This window comes from Pipistrellus hanaki, assembly GCF_964339955.1.
Source record: "Pipistrellus hanaki genome assembly, chromosome: 13".
Classification (NCBI taxonomy): domain Eukaryota; kingdom Metazoa; phylum Chordata; class Mammalia; order Chiroptera; family Vespertilionidae; genus Pipistrellus; species Pipistrellus hanaki.
The window spans coordinates 53,901,357-53,920,074 of NC_140515.1; the positions used below are offsets into that span (position 1 = coordinate 53,901,357).

Consider the following 18,718-nt stretch of genomic DNA (forward strand, 5'->3'; position numbering starts at 1 on the left):
GGTGGGAGAGAGGAGGAAGAGGGGGAGGCAAGGGAATCGTGGGGGTCCCCAGCCTTCCTGAAAACAGAGCTCCCTAGCTGCTGTGAGACTTACTAGCTTAGCTGCAGAAGTCTGGCCAGAATCTGAGAAAGGGCCGAGGGAGAGCCAGGCTGATGCCCTGGTTCCTGGTCCCTGTGTGGGCACGTGGCATACAGACCTGAGCAGGGCGGGGCAGTTAGGAGGGCCCCGTCCTGAATTCAGGGGTGGCGTTGAGTGAGGCTCAGGGGGCCAGGTCTGTAGGCTCCCTCCCAGCCCTGCCCAGTAAGCTCCACCCAGTCCCCTCAAAGCCACTCCAACTCCCACACACGCACGCTACTGTGGCTCCGCTTCCCGCTGCCACTCTGGGCTTTACCCAGACACGGGGGCTCGCTCCCAGCAGGGCGGGTTGTCTTTCTGCAGCGGGGCCAGCTGCGGCCCAGAAACCAGGGTGCAGGGCTGGGCTGTGCAGCTGGCGCCGCGGTCCTTACACACAGACACACACAAGTCCCCCTCTCCCCCACCTCCCACCGGCAGCATCAAAGCCAGCTCCCCCCCCCCCCCCCATCCCATTTCTCTCGCCCTGCCTGGAACCATCTGGACTAGGGCACCGGAATCAGGCTTCCCTTTTCCCACCTTCCAGGGGCGCTCTACCCTGGGGAGACACAGGGAGCAAGGGCACTGAATGAAATCACTTTAATAGCATCGCCACACGGAGGGACCAGGGTCACGGGGGAGGGAGACATCCGCCTTCCCATTTGTACAATTCTGCTGAGGTGCATGGCTGCGCCCGACCATCTTACAGGGTTTTCACGTTGAGAACTTAATAAATAGACATTTAGAACGCCAGACTTCAGAGACGATGAGCGGTGAGTGTGATGGTTTCGTTATCTTGCCTCCTGGGGGCCAGGAGGGGGCTCCCCGTGGCTCTGGCGAGGGCCGGGGCCCTAGGAGGGGTACTCGTACTCCTCCGCGCTGCGCCTGCCGAAGTCCATCCAGCCCATGTAGTCCCGGTCGCTGATCCGGTGGGTGGGGTCCCGGCTCTGCAGGTTCTTGATCATGGACATGCGGCCAGAGGGAGCTGCAGGGGCGGGGAGGGAGGAAACAGGGCCGTTACACCTAGAACATCGCTAGTTAGTTCCATTTGCAAAGGAGGATGATGGGATGGGCCAGGCAATGGGTGGGTGCAGCCTCTTAAAGGTATCACAGCGCTACGGAGGCAGTGAAACTGCTGGACCGGAATCTGTGAGAAGGGAAGGACCCACGTCTGTGTAACTGGATGGAGGGCAGAATGTACTAGTCGTGGGTAAGGTTCTTGATCTGCAAGGATCAGGTGGAGTCTGGACGCCAGCCTCTCCCCGCTGGGACCTGCCCAGCCGTTCCTCGGCCTAGGGGTGTTTCCCCTCACGCAGCTGGCCCTCCGCAGACGCCCACCAAGCCCTCTTCAGTCCCCAGCCCCAATGTCTGTCCTTCCCCCTTTCTATTCCTGAGCATCCCTGGCTCTTGTCAAGATAGTGTGGTGCCAATATTTTGTTGTTGGAATGGTTAAAAAGAAGGAATCAGGTCCTAGTGCTAGAGAAATACTGCTTAACAAGTATTAAATTGAAAGCCACTTTATATTTTAAAGTGCTATTAAGAAAAAGCCACCGTCAGACCTCAAAACTCAGCACATCAGTAGCATCGGAGGACGGTGGGCAGAGAGAGAGGCAATAAAGAGATGATTTAATTCAGTCATTATGAACTGGCAATAGCTGAACCCGAAATGGGCCCTTTGGGATGGCAGTTAGGTCCTTAGGAACAGAATGAGTCTCCCATGTCTCAGCGCGGGGAGGGAGCAGGGACGCGAAGAGGTGGTTTCTTCGGATGCCCGTGACACCTTCCTAGCCCAGAGGTCCAGACAGTGGCCTCCTGGTGGGAAGCCAGGATAAAGCCTTCTCTTGTGCAAACTAAGGGGCAAGAATCATCCCTCCCTCGGGGGCCTCCATGGGCAAAGCCAAGGTCGGTTCAAGAGTCGAGGGACAAAGGACCACTCAGTGGTTCCACTGTATTGGGGAACACTGTCCCCACTCCCTCTGGCACCGGGGCCTGGCTGGCATGGGGCAGGTGCACGTTACACCCCCTCACTCCCCAAGGGACCCGCTTCTCCTCGGGCCTTTGAGATGTCTACAGACAACTCCCAATGCCAAGCTTCTCAGCGCTGCCCTAAGCGGGCACTGTCTCTTTACAATCTTTCAGCATAACATATGCCACAGTTGAGTAAAAAAAATCTGACTTGATCTCAAAATATGCCAAATCAACAAAGAAACTGTACAGTGTTTACGTTAGTAAATATTTGTTCTTTGTACATAGTCTTCAGATAGGAGAGCATGACTCCGGGCTAAGATGTGTGGTTGAAAGTCAAGGTCAGTTCTAGGGAAGTGGTGTGATGATTAACTAACTTCCTTCTCAGAACTGTTTCTTGGGCATCTTTCCTGACAGTGGGGAGGAGAGTCCAGATTATGGCTCAGTGAAGAGCCAAGGATATACCCGGCTGAAATGCAGCCCACATCTAAGGACAGATATTTCAATAACTTCCAGACAGACAATCACTAGGAACCTCAAACGTTTTCAGACTTTCTGACTTCTGATTGGTAGTCCACCTCTTTCCATTTAATTAGCAGGGAAGTAAAACAGAAGATGGTAGCTGGGCCCAGCCGGTGTGCTCAGTGGTTGAGTGTCGACCCACAAACCAAGAGGTCTCTGGTTTGATTCCCAGCCGGGGCACATGCCCAATTTGTAGGCTCAATTTGCCATCCTCAGTAGGGGGCGCACAGGAGGCAGCCAATCAGTGATGCTTCTCTCGTTAATGTTTCTATCTCTCTCTCCCTCTCCTTTCCTCTCTCTGAAAATCAGTAAAAAAAAAAAAAAAAAAAAAAAAAAAAAAAAATATATATATATATATATATATATATATATATATATATATATATATTTAAAAAGAAGATGGTAGTTGGGACAATTTCCCAAAGAGAGGAAGAAATATAACAAATCACCTGCCCCTTCCTTCTGAAATCGCCTGCTCTAAGAGGCCCTGGTCTCACCTTCACAGAAACCATAGGAGACTGTGGGGAGAGAAGCCCTCCATGTCCCCACCCCCAGTCTAATGGAGACAGGAGTGAGGACTCAAATAGCGGCCCTGGGCAGGCCAGTGGGGTAAGTGAGCCTCCTGAGAGGGACCCCATCCCTGCCCCCCACAGTGTTTGCTGTGGTTTGATTGTCCAGACCGCCCCACAGATGGCTGTGTTCACCATCCTGTGAATGAAGTTGATGGAAAAAACCTGCCTGGGTCGCAGTCACGATTCCTCAGGGCCCTAGAGATGGACACGCTTCCCTCTGAAACGTGGCACTCTAGCCTCCTCCCTCTTTAAGGCTGAGGCAGGTCCAGGAAAGGGACCAGTGGGGTAGGGGGGTCCTGTAAGCCACTGAGCTAGCAGCCCTGGACCACCTCATTCTGGAGAAGGACTTTGCTGAGGCTGCACTTGGGGACATCTCTCCAAGAGCAAAATCACAAGCGTGACTCTTGGTTGGGTAATTCTGTTACATCGCCGCCAAGAACGCCAAACGGCTACTGATTCTTCCCTCCCGTTACAGAGGGACACACTGCCACTCCTTTTTAAACTGCTGCAGTCTGTGCTCCAGCGTTCCCCGCAGGGAGCACTTCCTGCTGGGGGTGTCCCAGTGCCAGGATCTGCGCCCCCCCCCCCCCCGCCCGCCTCCTCTGCATGTGCAGCAGAGGCTGTTTAATGGATCTGGGAGCCCTGGTTGAGTCAGCAGTGTGTTCAGGAATTCTCTTTTCATGTCTCTGTAATATGGCGCAGCACTTTAATGGCAACGCCGTGCCGGAGATTAAAGAAAGCTCTTTTCAAAAGTTTCCCTTACTAATAACTGTTTGCCACAAAGGACGTCCAGGAAACTGCACTGGGGGGGGGGGGGAGAGAGGAAGGAGGAAGAGGAGGAGAGGAGGAAGAGAAGGAGGAGGAGAAGGAAAAGGAGGAGGAGAAGGAAAAGGAGGAGGAGGAGGAGGAGGAGGAGGAGGAAGAGGAGGAGAAGGAGAGAAAGAGGAGAAGAAGAAGAAGAAGAAGAAGGAGGAGGAGGAGGAGGAGGAGGAGGAGGAGGAGGAGGAGGAGAAAAAAGAGGAGGAGGAAGAGGGGGAGGGGAGAAGGAAAAGGAGGAGGAGGAGGTGGAGGAGGAGGAGGAGGAGGAGGAGGAGGAGGAGGAGGAGGAGGAGGAGGAGGAGGAGGAGGAGAAGAAGAAGAAGAAGAAGAAGAAGAAGAAGAAGAAGAAGAAGAAGAAGAAGAAGAAGAAGAAGAAGAAGAAGAAGAAGAAGAAGAAGAAGAGTGAAAACCCTTTCCGCTTCGCCTGTGTTTGCTCTGGACGGTTTGCCCGCCTCCATGGGGCAGACGCTGGAGGAGAGGGTCTGCCTGGGGAGTGCCGCGCAGGGCAGGGCGGAGGAGGGCAGCCTACCTTTCCGGGCCTGCTGGATGTATCTGGCCAGCAGCGCGCCCAGGTGCGCGGCGGGCTCGCCGTCCTCCCTCTGCACCGCCCTCAGCTGTCTCCGCGGCGCCTCCTCGCCCCGCTGCGCCCCGGGGCCCTGGGCGTCGGCGGGCGGCACGGGCTGCGCCAGGGTGCCCGCCGCCAGCGCCGCCAGCAGCACGCACAGGCACACGCCGCTCTTCATGGTCGCCGAGCACGGGGAGCTGTGAACGAGAAGAGGGGGCAGCTGCGTGCTTTCGCGGAGGGAGGGCCGGGCACCCCGGGGACGGAGACGGGGGCTCGGCCCAAACCTGCGCGCCCGCCACAAACTAAGCGCCAGGGCTCGCCGAGCGCACGGAGCCCGCGGGCACGGGACGCGCGTCGGGGCGCAGCCGGCTTGTCTTTGGGGTGAAGGACACCGCCGTCTGGGGGCGGACAGAGACCCCGTCTTCTGCCCTGTTAGGCAGAAGCAATGTCCTGTTTGCTTCTACTCTGAGGGAGTGTTTGCCAAGGTCTCTCTTCCAACTGCCAACGCAAGAGACGGAAGACGGCGGGAATCTCCTGCAGGGGGCCGGCCGGAGACTCAGGCCCGGAGAAGGTCGCGCCTTCCCGACAGTAAGAAGCGTTTGCTAGGGGAGCATATGGGGAGGGGGCGGGGAGGAAGAGAAGCACCGTTTAAAAGGTGGGAGTGACAGGTAAAAGCCATATTTGTAAAGTTTCTTCCAGATGGTAGGGGATGGGCACGAGGCAGGGTTTGCAACACGTCAGAACTACGGGCTCCGTCCGGGGGTTTGGGGTGGGGGGGTGGGCTCGGCTCCGCTGTATTTCAGATCCGCGAGCAAATAAAACACACACACACACACACACACACAGCCCCAAAGACCAGCGTTTAGCGGGATGGACTTAACTCGAAGCCCTCGCGGTGGTGCGTCCGAATAGACTGGAACGAATAGACTGGAAGGTACCGCTCCCTCCAGCGGACAAACCCCAGTGCGCCCGCTCATCCCCGCAACCACATCCCCTCAATCGGACATCCCCGAACCGGACATCCCCGCAACCGGACATCCCCGCGTGGCCTGCAGGACGCAGCTGCTCAGCGCTCCCGCCCCAGCCCCCAGCCCCCGGCCCTCACCGGCGCCTCTGACTGTAAGACCGTGCCTCCTGCTGCAGGAGAGGCGCACAGGACACAGGACCACGGGTGCAGGGGCGCCCAGGGCAGACAGCGCTCTCCGGGGCTCCCCTCGGGGAGGGAGCGCGGGGACCTACCTGCAGGAGGAGTGGCCGCTGGCAGTTCTGCGGGAGCGCGGGGAGCCCAGCCAAGTTCAGGGCCGAAGGAGCCCGGCCGCTGCTTAAATAGCGCCGCCCGGCGCCGCGGGCCACTCAGCGGCCGCCCCGGTCCCCCCGCCCCCCTCCCCGCCCTGACGCCGCCCGGCCCGCGCACGTGTCCGGGGGCGGCGGGGGGACCGCCCAGTGAGCGGCTCCTGGGGGGGGGGCGGGAGATGGGGGAACCCTCCCCTGCGGGGATCCGGTGCCCAGACCCCGCTCCGTCCCAGAAGCTACACCCCCCCCGCCCCCCGTGCGCCCCTTGCCCACCACCTCCTGCTCCCTCTCCCCGGCCCGGTCCAGCACCAGCGGGCTCTCCGGGGTGGGAAGCCTAAGACTCGGATCTCCCCCGTCCCCCCGTCCCCCCAAGAGAAACTGCCCACGTTTAGACGCGAGGGGCCAGAGGGGGAACTGGTGGGGGGCGGGAGGGGGGCGCGGGACGCTGGCCAGGGCTGGTGTCAGCAAAGTGCAGGCTGGGCGAGAGGGGGTGTCGCCCCTCTGGGCACCACAGGCGGCTGCTGGTCTCTGCACCAGGGAGCTGTCTCCCGGGGGCCGGGAGGGGGGCTTCACTTTCGTCTCAGCCCGGGCAAGGCCCCCAGGCCTCCAGGACCCCGAGAGCCAGGCGCTGGGTCCGTGGGGGCTGCACCACCGGGGGGGGGGGGGGGGCGGAGGAGGGGGCTCTGTTCCCGCCGCTGTAGCAGGAGGGGGCACCTCGGGCTTGGCTCAGAGTTGGGCAAAGGGCTGGGTTCTCTTCGGGGGGCCCAGTTGCCTGCCTGCCCGCAGCGCTCCCGGCTTCTGGTCGCCAAGTGGCGCCAGCGAGCGCCCCTGAGAGCCCCCTCTCCGTTCAGCCGCCCTGTGCATCCTTCCTGCCTGCCTTCCGTGACCGAGCACTCGCACCCCAGGCTCCGGTGGCTCTGGCTTTGAGAGGAGACCTCACCCATGCTCACTGGCCCGCCCCGAGCCGGAAGGGGAGACCCCGAGGCGCTGGGGCGCCCTTCCTGCGCACGGAGCCCCTGGCTGCTCCGAAGCAGGGGGACTGGAGCCAGCCAGCCGCGGGGTCCACACCCATCTCCCCTTTGACATCTGCTACCTGGTGCCAGCGTTCAGCGCCCCTGCGAGGGCTCTGCCAACCCCATTTCACCAACAGCACGCAGGCCCCCAGCCGCCCCAGCCTGGCGGTCCGTCACTACCCATCCCGTGATCTATCCCATCCATCCGGGGCCCTCAACCCCTTCCTGACTCTCCTCTGCCTCATGGAGAGAGATTTGGAGTTCTTTCAAAATCCGAATCTATGCTCAGCCTTGGGTCCTGGATGGTGGGACTGTGGGGACAGCTCCTGGGGTCCTAGTGGCCCCCACCCCCTCAAGCTTGGTGGGGAGAAGGTGTAGGGAGAGGGTCTAGGATCCTGGGCATGGGATTGGCATGAACACGTGCCAGCCCTGCCTGAGGCCCCTGCTAGGCTCTTGGATTTGGATATGTAGACCTCGCTACTTTTTAATTATTTTTTAAAATATATTTTATTGATTTTTTACAGAGAAGAAGGGAGAGAGATAGAGAGCCAGAAACATCGATGAGAGAGAGACATCAACCAGCTGCCTCCTGCACACCCCCTACCGGAGATGTGCCCACAACCAATGTACATGCCCCTGACGGGAATCGAACCTGGGACCCTTCAGTCCGCAGGCCAACGCTCTATCCACTGAGCCAAACCGGTTTCTGCTGTAAACCTCACTACTAAGAAGAATGAGTTTGCTTCTCAGTGCAAATGAAGACAGCATTCCCACAGGTTTTTCCTGACTTGGAGGTTCTGTGTCTCACCAAGGGTGAGATGGTGATTCATTCCACCCCACGCCGTCCTCTTGTCTCAGAAAAAAGGACTAGACAAGGACGTTGTCCCTCTGTCCCCTCCACCCCACCTCCTTATCCTGAGTGAGCCGGGCGGGCTGGGGCCCTGATGTGGAGGGTCCCTGCCTTCGCCCAGGGCACCCACAGCCTGGGAACCGCACCCACATGCGGCATTTGGGAGAGAGGAGCAGTGAGAGGAAACCTGTGACTGTTGACTGGCTTTGGAATCTAGACGCTTCCATCTGATTGTGGGTGAAAGGAATTTCGCCTTTGTCGAGAACTGGGTGGAATTCCAGGGACATGCGAGAGCCTCCTAATTTATTATTCATAGAATTTAAACTTGTTACAAGTGATCCCCATTTAAAGGAGGTCAGGGGACTGTTTGCTGTCATTAGAGACCAATTCGTTTGAGAACGTCTATTTTGGGCCTTGAGTTTTTTTCTCTCTCTTGGACACGTGTTAGAAACACCATTATTTATCTTAGAAGTTTTCAAAGGCCCACGTAGCCAGGGGCACCTGCCAATATAGGGACTGACCGGCTGGGAGGAAAGAAGTCACTGTGGTTGAGGTGAACAGCTCTTCCTTTTCCCAAGGATGAGTTTCTTTAGAGTCATCTTAGTTCTTGTGCTCACAACAGCAGGGCTGAGATGGGCCTGTGGCTGCAGGAACTGCCTTTGGGAGTGACCTCATGGAGCAGGGGCGAGGGTGCAGGGAGAGAGGAGACAACCCAGTGCATGTTGGTGGCAGGTCACTGCTGTGGCCTCAATCCCCCGGGCACTCTGTGAGGTACCTCTTGGAACTTGCCCCATAACTAGCCCACCTGAGGCCCGGTGGGGAGCCGGGGGCCTCTACCCACCAACTCCATGCACGTTGACTGGCCGCTCGCTGCTAAAACGGTGTTAGCCTTCCTTCACTTCCAAATATGCCTCCCTGTTCCTTCGGTGCCACTGAAAGCTTGGCCCAAGATGAGGGGAGGGGTGCACGGTCAGGTCCTGGTGGGATCTCCCCTCCTGGCCTTCAGATGCCTGTCTCCTCGCTGCGTCCTCACGTGGTGGCGAGAGAGAGCAAGCTCCTTGCTTTTCTTCTCACAAGGGCACTGGTTCCCTCGTGAGGACCCCACCCGCCTGGACCTTAGCCAACCCCGATGACCAGCCAAAGGCCACACCTCCTTTGAGGGCGGGGGCTTCAGCATATGAATTTTGGGAGGTCATGGACCTTTAGTCCGTGACAGACTGCACCCTGCTTGGACGTTGCAGAGGATCTCACTCTTTCACTGGCATTTCTAAAAGGTGGGTGGACTCGAGGAATCTCAAATCTGCGGAGGACCTTGGAGGCCGTCATTCCATGGTCACGAATCCCAACGCCACCAGGTGGAGTGAAGCAGGCTGGCTTAAGAGAGGCAAGAGTGACATCACAATGACAAATGTCCAGGGACACGGGTGGGCGGTACTTAACCCCACTGGGGAGCATGTGGGGGCGGCGTGGAACATCTTTGTCAGGGTTATGTCACCTTCGGGGACCAAGGGAGCGGAGGCATGTGTACATCAACGCTGGTCAGTCACTGGCGGAGGGCAGTTCTGGGGAGGGGTCATTAATTCCCTAACACCTCAGGCCTGCTGCTAATCCTTTGTGGGTACTCAGAGTTAGAGCTACCATATTTCACCTTAATTTCCTTGGTACATAGCAGTTACCCAATCAATATCTGTCGACTGAACCCTTCATTTATATGAACATATCCAGGCACTGCGACTTATTCACTCGGGGCAAGGATTATGCTGGACACATGTTTAGTGATGAATAAATAGTGTCAACGATATAAACAATAATAATGACAAGCAACTCTTGGTTTAGTTGACTGAGTTGACAAGGCATGCAGTGGTGAATAAAAAGGCATTTGCTGGCCTTCCTCTGGGTCACTGACTCCCAGATAGCCACCCAGCAAATTGTTTTTAGCACGATTCCTTACAGCCGGGGATATAAGAGCTGTGGGAAATGAGACGTCCCCTTAGGAATAGGTGACAGGACTGGGAAGAGGTCAGCTCCCTGCCAACCGATCTCCATGCAGAGCAAGCCTGGAAAGCCCTCCAGCGATGGTTGCCAGGGTAACGGGCAGCCAGTGTCCTCAGGCCTGCCCTCTGGCTCACTTTGCTTTGTAGAAATTTTAGGGCAAGCCCCCTGGTCGTACTTGGGGAAAGCGAATGGAGAGGGTGCAACTCCTTGAGAGGCAGTCTGGGCCTCGGTGGTCCTGCTGTCGCAGCCTCCCTCGGGAGCTGGCCCCTTGCAGCAGGGACAGGTGTGTGCTCCTGCCCTGTGCCAGCCGCCAGCAGAGACACGTCCCACCTACCCACCCACCAGGTGCTGGATGGCCTCCGTTCCCTCTCCTTTGAGTGAAGGCTTGAGGACACAGCTGTTCCAAGAGAGCCTTATCAGGAAGACTCTCTTAACAATGAAATTAAAATGGCTTGAATTGGTAGTAAATGCAAATAATTCAAAATTGAAAGGGTAGGAGTGGTATGAGTGAAAACTAAGTCTCCTCTCATCCTTGTCCTTCCACCATCCTGTTTCTCCTCCCTCAAGGCCAGGAGTGCCTCTAGTTTCTGGTAAACTCTTCCAAAGACAGTCTATGCACATACAAGAAAATCAAAGATCTCTCTCTCTCTCTCTCTCTCTCTCTCACTCCATATATAATCTCCACATGGAAGCACAGAACACTCCATGGTCTCTGCTTTGCCTTTTTCACTTAAAATATACAGTGAGGTCATCCTGCATTATTGGCATCACTCTGCCTCAATATCTATGGAATACTCCATTGAATGGATGTGCCTTCGTTCATCCAGCCAGTGCCCTGTTGATAAAAGTTGAATTAGTTTCCAATACTTTTGAATAATAACCGAGGCTCTAGTCTATCCATCATTCTGCACATGCACAGTTTACCTATGGGATGGATTCCTAGAAGTGGACTTGCTTGGTTAAAGGGTGGGGACATTTAAAATGTTGATAGTCATTGCCATGCTGCCCTCTGTGGCAGATGTTCCCAGCTGCCCAGGACAGCATGTTTATCGTTCCTTGATTTGAATGCTTCAGCTCCAGCACCTTGGTCAGCTCCTTGGCCAAGCTCACTGACAGAGAGCATTAGCTCTGGGGATGGAGAGCCGGCCCCACTGAGCCGCTGGGGTTTCACCTTGGAGCCTCAGTTCTGTTTGAACTCCTGTGGCCTGTGTGTATGGATGGCAAGGGGCGAGTGATGCTCTGCAGTGTGGCTGGTGCTACCTTGTAGGTGACATTTTGTAAATTGATGGGGACTTTTCTGGGTAAGGACAATAATGGGGCATCAACTGGCATTTACCAGAGGTTGCAGGGGGAGGAGGGGCAGGAAGCTGGGTGTCTAACATCCTGCTGGATGGACCATCACGTGATGCTGAATGACCCACTGGACACACAGGCGGGTGAAAGGCCTGTCTCTAATTACCCAAGCCTAGAAGCTACTATGTAACATGTCAAGTCCAGGGTATGTTGGCTCAGTCTGAACACGACTAGACTTCCTAAGCATGTGGGCCCTGTTAAGTCAAGTAAAGACTGCATTTTGTTTTGTTTGGGGGTTTTATAGGAGGTGGCCACCATTTTGGAAAATCATGTCACCAGCCCCAACGTTGCATCTGGGGTTGGAGCGGCCTCTGGGACATACCCCTGTTGGCCCACGTAGCTGGCTGTCCCACTCCCAAAATCTTCTGTTCACATTATTTAACCTTTATTTATATTAGAGAACACACTTGAAATTTGCATTATGTTATATGTGGGGGATTATGTTGATTTTTTAAAATATTATGTGTTTTATAAGACATATCCATGGTATTTTAGGCCAATAAAGTAAAAATGTGAGATATCTATCATCTGGCTCTGGCCGGTTTGGCTCAGTGGATAAAGTGTTGGTTGCGGGCACATTCCCAGTGGGGAGTGTGCAGGAGGCAGCTGATTGATGTTTCTCTCTCATTGATGTTTCTAACTCTCTGTCCCTCTCCTTTCCTCCATGTAAAAAAAAAAAAAAATCAATAAAAAATATTTTAAAAAAAAGAAAAAAAGAAATATCTATCATCCAAAGCAGGCGTTGAATCAGATGGACTTGGGAATCCAGGCCTTAAGAGCATGGACATTTTAGGCCTAATCCTTCTCTACCTGTTCCTTGCTATCCTGGCTCAATCCAGAGAGCAGGAGGGCAAAAGCTGGGAGCAGGGGTTGAAGGCAGGGACTCCAGAATGCGGTGGAGTGTGTGTGTGTGTGTGTGTGTGTGTGTGTGTGTGTGGAGGGGAGCATGTGGGGCCCAAAGCAAGAAGTGGTGCGGAGGAACAGGGAGTCGCCATGCCTTCTTCACCACACCGCTGACCGCCGGCCAGACCACACCATCGGGTCTGCACTGGCTTCCTCTGCACAAGCCCAAGACCCGAGCGGGGACAGGGAGCTCCCAGTGGTGCCCAGCACCTACTGAGCTCCGCCAGAGGTTGGGGTTCTAGGAGCAGCCAGTTTGGGGCTCTCTCGCGTGGGGATGATGCTGAGCAACGCCCAAAGGGGATGCTGCTGGGAAGGTAGCCAGAGGAGAAGAGAAACCATTGCGTGCCTCACAGCAGTAGTATCTGGCCAGCAGGGACTTGACCGTGCAAGTAAAAGTTCTATTTCGATTTTCACGACTTCCGTGCCTCCAGGAATAGCATAAACCTGCAGCAAGTGCAACAAAGTGCTAAAAACCGGCAGCCTGGAAACAAGGGATCTGGCACATGTTTTCCCAGCCCCGGGGACTCTGAGCGAAGGAAGGCGTTTGTTTACCAGCTGCCCAGACTTCCCCGGAGAGGGCCGGGGAGCTGCCAGCTGGGCCCAGGGGCTGCGGGGACTGGCAGAGGAGTGAGGATCTGATCATATCCGCCAGATTGCGTTGCTTATGTAACTTTCTGGAGTGTGGAGAGGGGAGGAAGAACAAGAGACTCAGTCTTGAAGCAAGAATATTGCTTATATTTGGGTCCCTGTCTTACTTAGCTTGCGTCCCCCCAAAAAACGGACCCTGAGACAAAAACTTGGGTGCAGAAGGAGCTTGGGGAAGGGCCTCTCAGAGAGCTGAACTGAGAAGGTAGGAAGTAGAGAAGAGAAACGGCAGGTGGGACCTAGTGCCAGCAGAGACGGGGGGCAGGTACTTGGTGTGGGAAGCTCCGGGCAGGAACAGGAGCCACCCCCCGGCAGCCGCAGGTGGATTCAGGTGGGCTGAGGGGACGTGGGTGAAGGAGCCACAGTGACTCACCCACTCTACATGGGAACCTCAGAAGAGACCCCGTTACATCCATGCACTGCCGGAACATGAGTCTGTCTCCCTCATGTGTCCTTGTTCTGGGAGCGAACGTGAACACCAAAGAGTGCTCCTACTTCGACGTGGAGAAATGTTCAAGACACACGTCCTTTTTGCAAGCGGGGCACGCTTCTCTTTCTCCTCCGGCCCTGGGCGTTCCACCGTGAAAACAGAGCTGGCTTTAATCCTAGGCTTCCTCCCTCCCACGGGATGAGTAAGCCGCTCCGGTGTCCTGGCCTCGCGTGGCTGTCAGACGAAGGGAGGGTGTGCATGTCCTAGAGTGCGGCCAGCTGTCAGAGGGAAACCTTCCCCGCGTGAGGTGAGGCCCAGGTCCAGGAACCCTGCATTGTCAGCCCCTTTCCACACTCAGCTCCTCTTGGAACAGAAAGGCTGGCCTCAGGCCGAAGCCGCTTTGGCTCAGTGGATAGAGTGTCAGCCTGCGGACTGAGGGGGTCCCGGGTTTGATTCCGGTCAAAGGGCACGTACCTTGGTTGTGGGTACATCCCCAGTAGGGGGCGTGCAGAAGGCAGCTGATCCATGTTTCTCTCTCATTGATGTTTCTAACTCTCTATCCCTCTCCCTTCCTCTCTGTAAAAAATCAATAAAATATTTTTAAAAAAGAAAAAAGAAAGAAAAGACTGGCCTCAGGATGAGAGGCTGAGGAGAGAGGCACCTTGGTTGGGTCAGTTACACAGCTCCGGGCCAGGCTCCCCAGGGCCATCCCTCCCTCCCTCCTCTGGGAACAGAGGCTCCATTGAAGTCAAAGTGGAGGAAGAAAAGCCCGAAAAGTTCAAGTCCATGAAAACTGTCCAGTTTTAGGAGGTCTCTTCCACCCCTCACCCCCCCCCCCACGACCCCTTGTATAACAAGAAGCTAATTTTAAAGTGAAATCACGGGTGCAGAAGTGGGCGTGAAAGTGAGGCAACCCTCATCCCCGCAAGTGCTGCCAGGCTGCTAAAGGCCTTCGCCTGCGCTGTACACACAGCTGGGAAGATGAGACGCCAGGAGCCGGGTTTGTTTCCAGCCAAGATCCTGGCGCTCGCAACGCAATCTGCTTCCCTTGGGAGATCCAGATGGATTCGTCAGGGGAAATGCTGCTGGTTTCGTGGCTGTGGTTGTGGTTTTCTTTTCTTCCACCCACAGCGGTTTTCCTCCCAGCTGTAGAAAGGATCAAGCAGTAGGCCTGGGATGGGAAGGAACTTGCCTTCCCAGAGCTGGCCCTCGCAGAGCATAGATGCTCCATCCGGGGCCTCGCTTGTGTCTATTCAACGCCCACCTTCCTGTGTGGGTCGGTCTGACTCGCAGCTCCCAGCCCCTGAGACTCTGTGTGGAGTGTTCTTTCTGGGAGGGGGAGCCTGCTTCCGACTGGGCATTCATTCACAGAACCTCAACCAATAACTAGGGGGCAGTGGTGAACACAGCCCCTCCCTCTCACCCTGAGCTCCCCAGCAGGGTTCAGCCCCAATGGCCTTTGGGGACACCATGCTCAGTAAGACTACCAGGTCAAGAGCAGGGTCCTTGTCCTTCATTCTTGGGACGGAAACATCACAGGAATCACCAAGCCTGAGAAGGCAACCCTCAGCTAAAGTCAGCGGCAGTCCCTGCAGCAAAGGGTTGCTTTGGGTGATCTCCTCGTATACTCTCCCAGTGGGGGGAGGGGGCGGAAGGGTGGGTGAGAGCGAGGGATGTCCTTCAGAGTGCTCACACTGTAATTACTTTCATTTCATGCACAGTGTCCTTAAATTGTAGTAGAGCTTGCAAAACTAGGCCAGCAAACAGGTCAATGGCAATGCAACTCTGAAGTGCCCTTGAAGTTGTCAACATGGAAACAGCAATTAGGAGACCTTTTGTGAGCAAAGAATTTCCGGTACGGTTTTGTCATCCAGGTGTGTGTATGTGCATGTAATTTATGTCGCCATGCCTTATCAATTCTAAGATGTGGATATTTTTCACAGTTGGAAACAGGCCATGTGTTACACTCGATGGCATCTTACAGTTGCTGCAGGGCTGTGGTTGTCACTGCGCACCGATGCACGCATTTGGCCTTGACTGTGCACAAGGATGTCACTTCAACTAAGTAACGAGTATCATTGCCTGTTGATTTTAAAAGCTATTTAAAATGTCTTCGGGGAGGTGACACCACAACTCGGCATTGTATGTGTAGGAGGACCCCAGAAGCCTAGAGATATTGTCAGTAGGGCATGTACTCATTGTTGGAGAAATAATTGCAATTCCATATTTTCTCAGCAAACAGCAGGCAGGAACTTTTTATAGGTCACAAGGAGCAAGAGGAAGCTGGAGTGCATTTTGCATCGAGATATTCGCAAAGGATCGCTCAGTGCCCTCCAAGCCATGCAACCGAAGGCAGGAGAGGTGGCCACGCTTCTTAGAACAGATGAAAGAAACGCAAAGCAACAAGAGGCAGGTGTGACTGGTACACGCATCCTGCAGGCTGATTAGGAAGGAATCATGTTTAATCAGCAGCATAGTTTCGCTTCAGTGTTTTTAAAATAACAGCGCTTTTTGCAGAGCCTTAGAGTCCCTGAGGTGTGGTATATTGAAAACGACAGACCCAGTTCATTAGCAGCAAATGTTACCCAGAAAAATATGTTCAGTGTATTACAATACTTAGTAAATAATAGGCACCCCCCCACACAAGAAAAACCCCACAACATGCATCCTTAGTTTGAACCCTCCTGTAAACAATTCTAAAACTATGAGGCAACTGGTTTTAGCACAAGATAGCAGGCAGTGCAAGATTTTGAATCTTGAGAGAAGAAAAACTGGCATTCGTGTTTGGGTTCCCATCTGTGGACCCTCACGTCTCACTCATGGGCTTAGACTATACTTTGACAAACAGTACATTCAGGTACCTTGAACCAGGAAAAGTAAAAACAATGACCAAATGCCAATGGAAAATTTGTCCAAGGGTTTAAGTTTGTTCAACTTCTCATTTTCCTCCAAGGAGAGAGACGAAGGTAGGGATTAGTGGAAAGTGGTCTCAGGGGTCTTCAAACTACGGCCCGCGGGCCACATGTGGCCCGCAGAGGAGTCTGATCCTGCCCGCCAGGTTTTTTGGGCAGTGAGCGCAGCCGAGGTGTTACAGTAGGAATTAGTAGTTCATATGGTCCGGCCCTCCAGCTCTCTGAGGGACCGTGATCTGGCCCCCACTTTAAAAAGTTTGAGGACCCCTGTAAATAAGCAAGAGAGAAGAGAAGAGAAGGAAAAAACCCACAAACAAAATCTGAGTCTACCCCCTTTGGTTAGTTTTAAATTTAAAAAATACTTAAAGTCAGCTTCAATGCGTGAGGACTTGTTATTTAAACTATAGATCCAAATGCTTCTCTCTTTTCCCAGCTGTCCAGGCCCGAGGTTATTATCTTTTCCAGGTGAATGTTTCAATTTCACTGACATCCTTATCTCGTGACCTCGGGTGGCCAGGAAAGTTCCTTAAAATTAAGTTGGTCCCATTGTTTATGCTTATTCATCACTTGAAGATGTAACCTGAGACTGTGCTCTGGCTTTAGGCTTAATAAAAAAAAATATTAGGCCACCTTATCACATCTTAATAAAATTACTGACCGTTGAGCCAGGCAGAAATATTAGTTTACTGGAGCAACAGTGGTGATGTAGAATTTTTCAATTGAGGGGGAGGTTTGCCAGTGGGAATAATGAAATAAACTGCAGGTAGCTGTGGAGGTGCCATTGTTCTGAAACGTCTGTTTAACTTCCACCAACTCTGTGCAGCTTTCCTAATCACCCTAGCCGCATGGTCGGCAAACTGTGGCTCCCGAGTCACATGCAGCTCTTTGGCCCCTTGAGTGTGGCTCTTCCACAAAATACTTCGGCCTAGTCGAGTCTATTTTAAAGAAGTGGCATTAGAAGGAGTTTACATTTAAAAAATTTGGCTCTCAAAAGAAATTTCAATCGTTGTACTGTTGATACTTGGCTCTGTTGACTAATGAGTTTGCCGACCACTGCCGTAGCCTATCATGCACTTACCCTAGTTTTCTTTTTAGCTATCTTTTCATGTATTATTTGCCTTTTAAAATGAAGGTACTGTCTGTCTAGCTCCTACGAGTAGGGGCCATGTTTTATATCCTTTTCTATTTCAGCATGTAAGTGCCTGGCATACAAACATTAGTGCTACTGATGAGCTTAATCTCTTTACGAATATTATCATTATTATAGTGTAATTACTGTTATTTATTCAAGATCTGAATGTGAGAGATCACCTGCAAAGAGACTTATTATGGCAATTTAGATGTTCAACTGAGTAATTTTATAATAATTAAGAAGTTCATCTTTGTTTAGGTGATTATAGAGGAACAATCATATTTTTTCAAAGCAAGAAAGGGGCAATTGTGATGGTCTTGTTCCAGCATTCACTTTGGAGTCAGACAGATGGGAGGTTAACACTTGGTTTTGCTTCTTAGCTTTGTGACCTTGGAGGAATTAGTTTCCTCTTTTGTAAATGTGTACTTCCTCTCCAAAGAGCAATAGATAAAATGTGAAGAGTGCACATTAAAAATAGCTTCAATTAAAAACAAAAATCTACATACCCATGGGCTGGGGCTAAGGGTTCAGGCCTGATGTCTCCAAGTGCAGAGGTGAGCAACAGCAAAAGGGACTGGAGGTTCAAAGTGTGTTATACAAGAGACAAGGCACCTGAGCCAGGCTCCCCAGTGGGAGCCACAGATTAGGCTGAGGTTCCCTTACCCCCAAAAAAGGTAAAGGGAAAAAAATTCGCATCTTACCACTTCCTGAAGCCAAGGCTTACTCCATCTACAGAGCAGGAGTTGGCCAAGCCTACATAAACGAATTATGTGACATCTCATGTCATCTGAAAGCTGGGTGTCCTGGGAGGCTGAATTGGGGCCACAGAAAATCAGCTAATAGGAAGTCAAACACTTAAGAGGTGGAGAGAGAAGGAGAAAAGAGAAAGGACTGAGCAATTCAAGATAAGCTGACAAATAAATTTGAAAACACATGAGGAAAAACTAATTCTAAGAAAGGCAGTCAGTGAAATTAACAATCAAGAGTGTGCAGAGTGGCTATAGTGTTTGGACAGGTTCAAACCTCGGACTAATGAGAGGGCACAGTCCTCTCCTGGCCATGTGCAAGTCCCAGCTTGGAGGGCGGAGCCTTCTCTGCAAAATTATAGCCAAAAGCTGTAGTTGTAAGCTTGAACTTATGGTCCGAACACGTGAACACGTGGCCCCAAGTGCCTGAGTGATGTGGGCTTGATAGGGTTCAGGTGCATGTATTGAGTAGGATCAAAACTCAGGAGAATGTTGTAAACAACTTGACCACGCCCTTACTTTGCCTCCTGGCATCGGCTATAAAATAAAGACACAGCTTGTAGTCCATGGCGCTGTTGCTAGCTCTCCATCAGGGAGGCTCTCCATCAAAGAGGACAGGTTCCCCCCAAACCCAGCTTTCACTCTCTTATCTGTCTTTTCTTAATCCTTCACCACCCTCACTCAGGTTCACTCTTGGCTGTGCTGGTGAGGCACACAAGAGATGAGTTCATACCAGATAAAATGAAAATAATAGAGAAATATGAAAAACACTTTATGCTAAGAATTCGTAGATGAAGAAATAGTCATAAAAAAGAGAAAAATCTGAATAAAAATATACCAAAACAAAACAAGACCAGGTAGATAGGATAAGGAGCCAAGTAGAAATCTTAGA

General features: G+C 53.2%; 1 protein-coding gene across 1 annotated transcript; it reads right to left on the reverse strand.

Moving 5' to 3' along the window:
• Positions 1 to 694: 694 nt before the first annotated feature.
• Positions 695 to 5,921, reverse strand: CCK (cholecystokinin). Its single transcript, XM_084902481.1, has 3 exons — positions 5,794 to 5,921; positions 4,519 to 4,751; positions 695 to 1,096 (listed from the first exon to the last, which is right to left on the reverse strand). Exons 2-3 carry the CDS (start codon positions 4,730 to 4,732, stop codon positions 963 to 965), a joined length of 348 nt encoding a protein of 115 aa, XP_084758607.1. The 5' UTR covers positions 4,733 to 4,751; positions 5,794 to 5,921; the 3' UTR covers positions 695 to 962.
• Between the last annotated feature and the right edge of the window lie 12,797 nt (positions 5,922 to 18,718).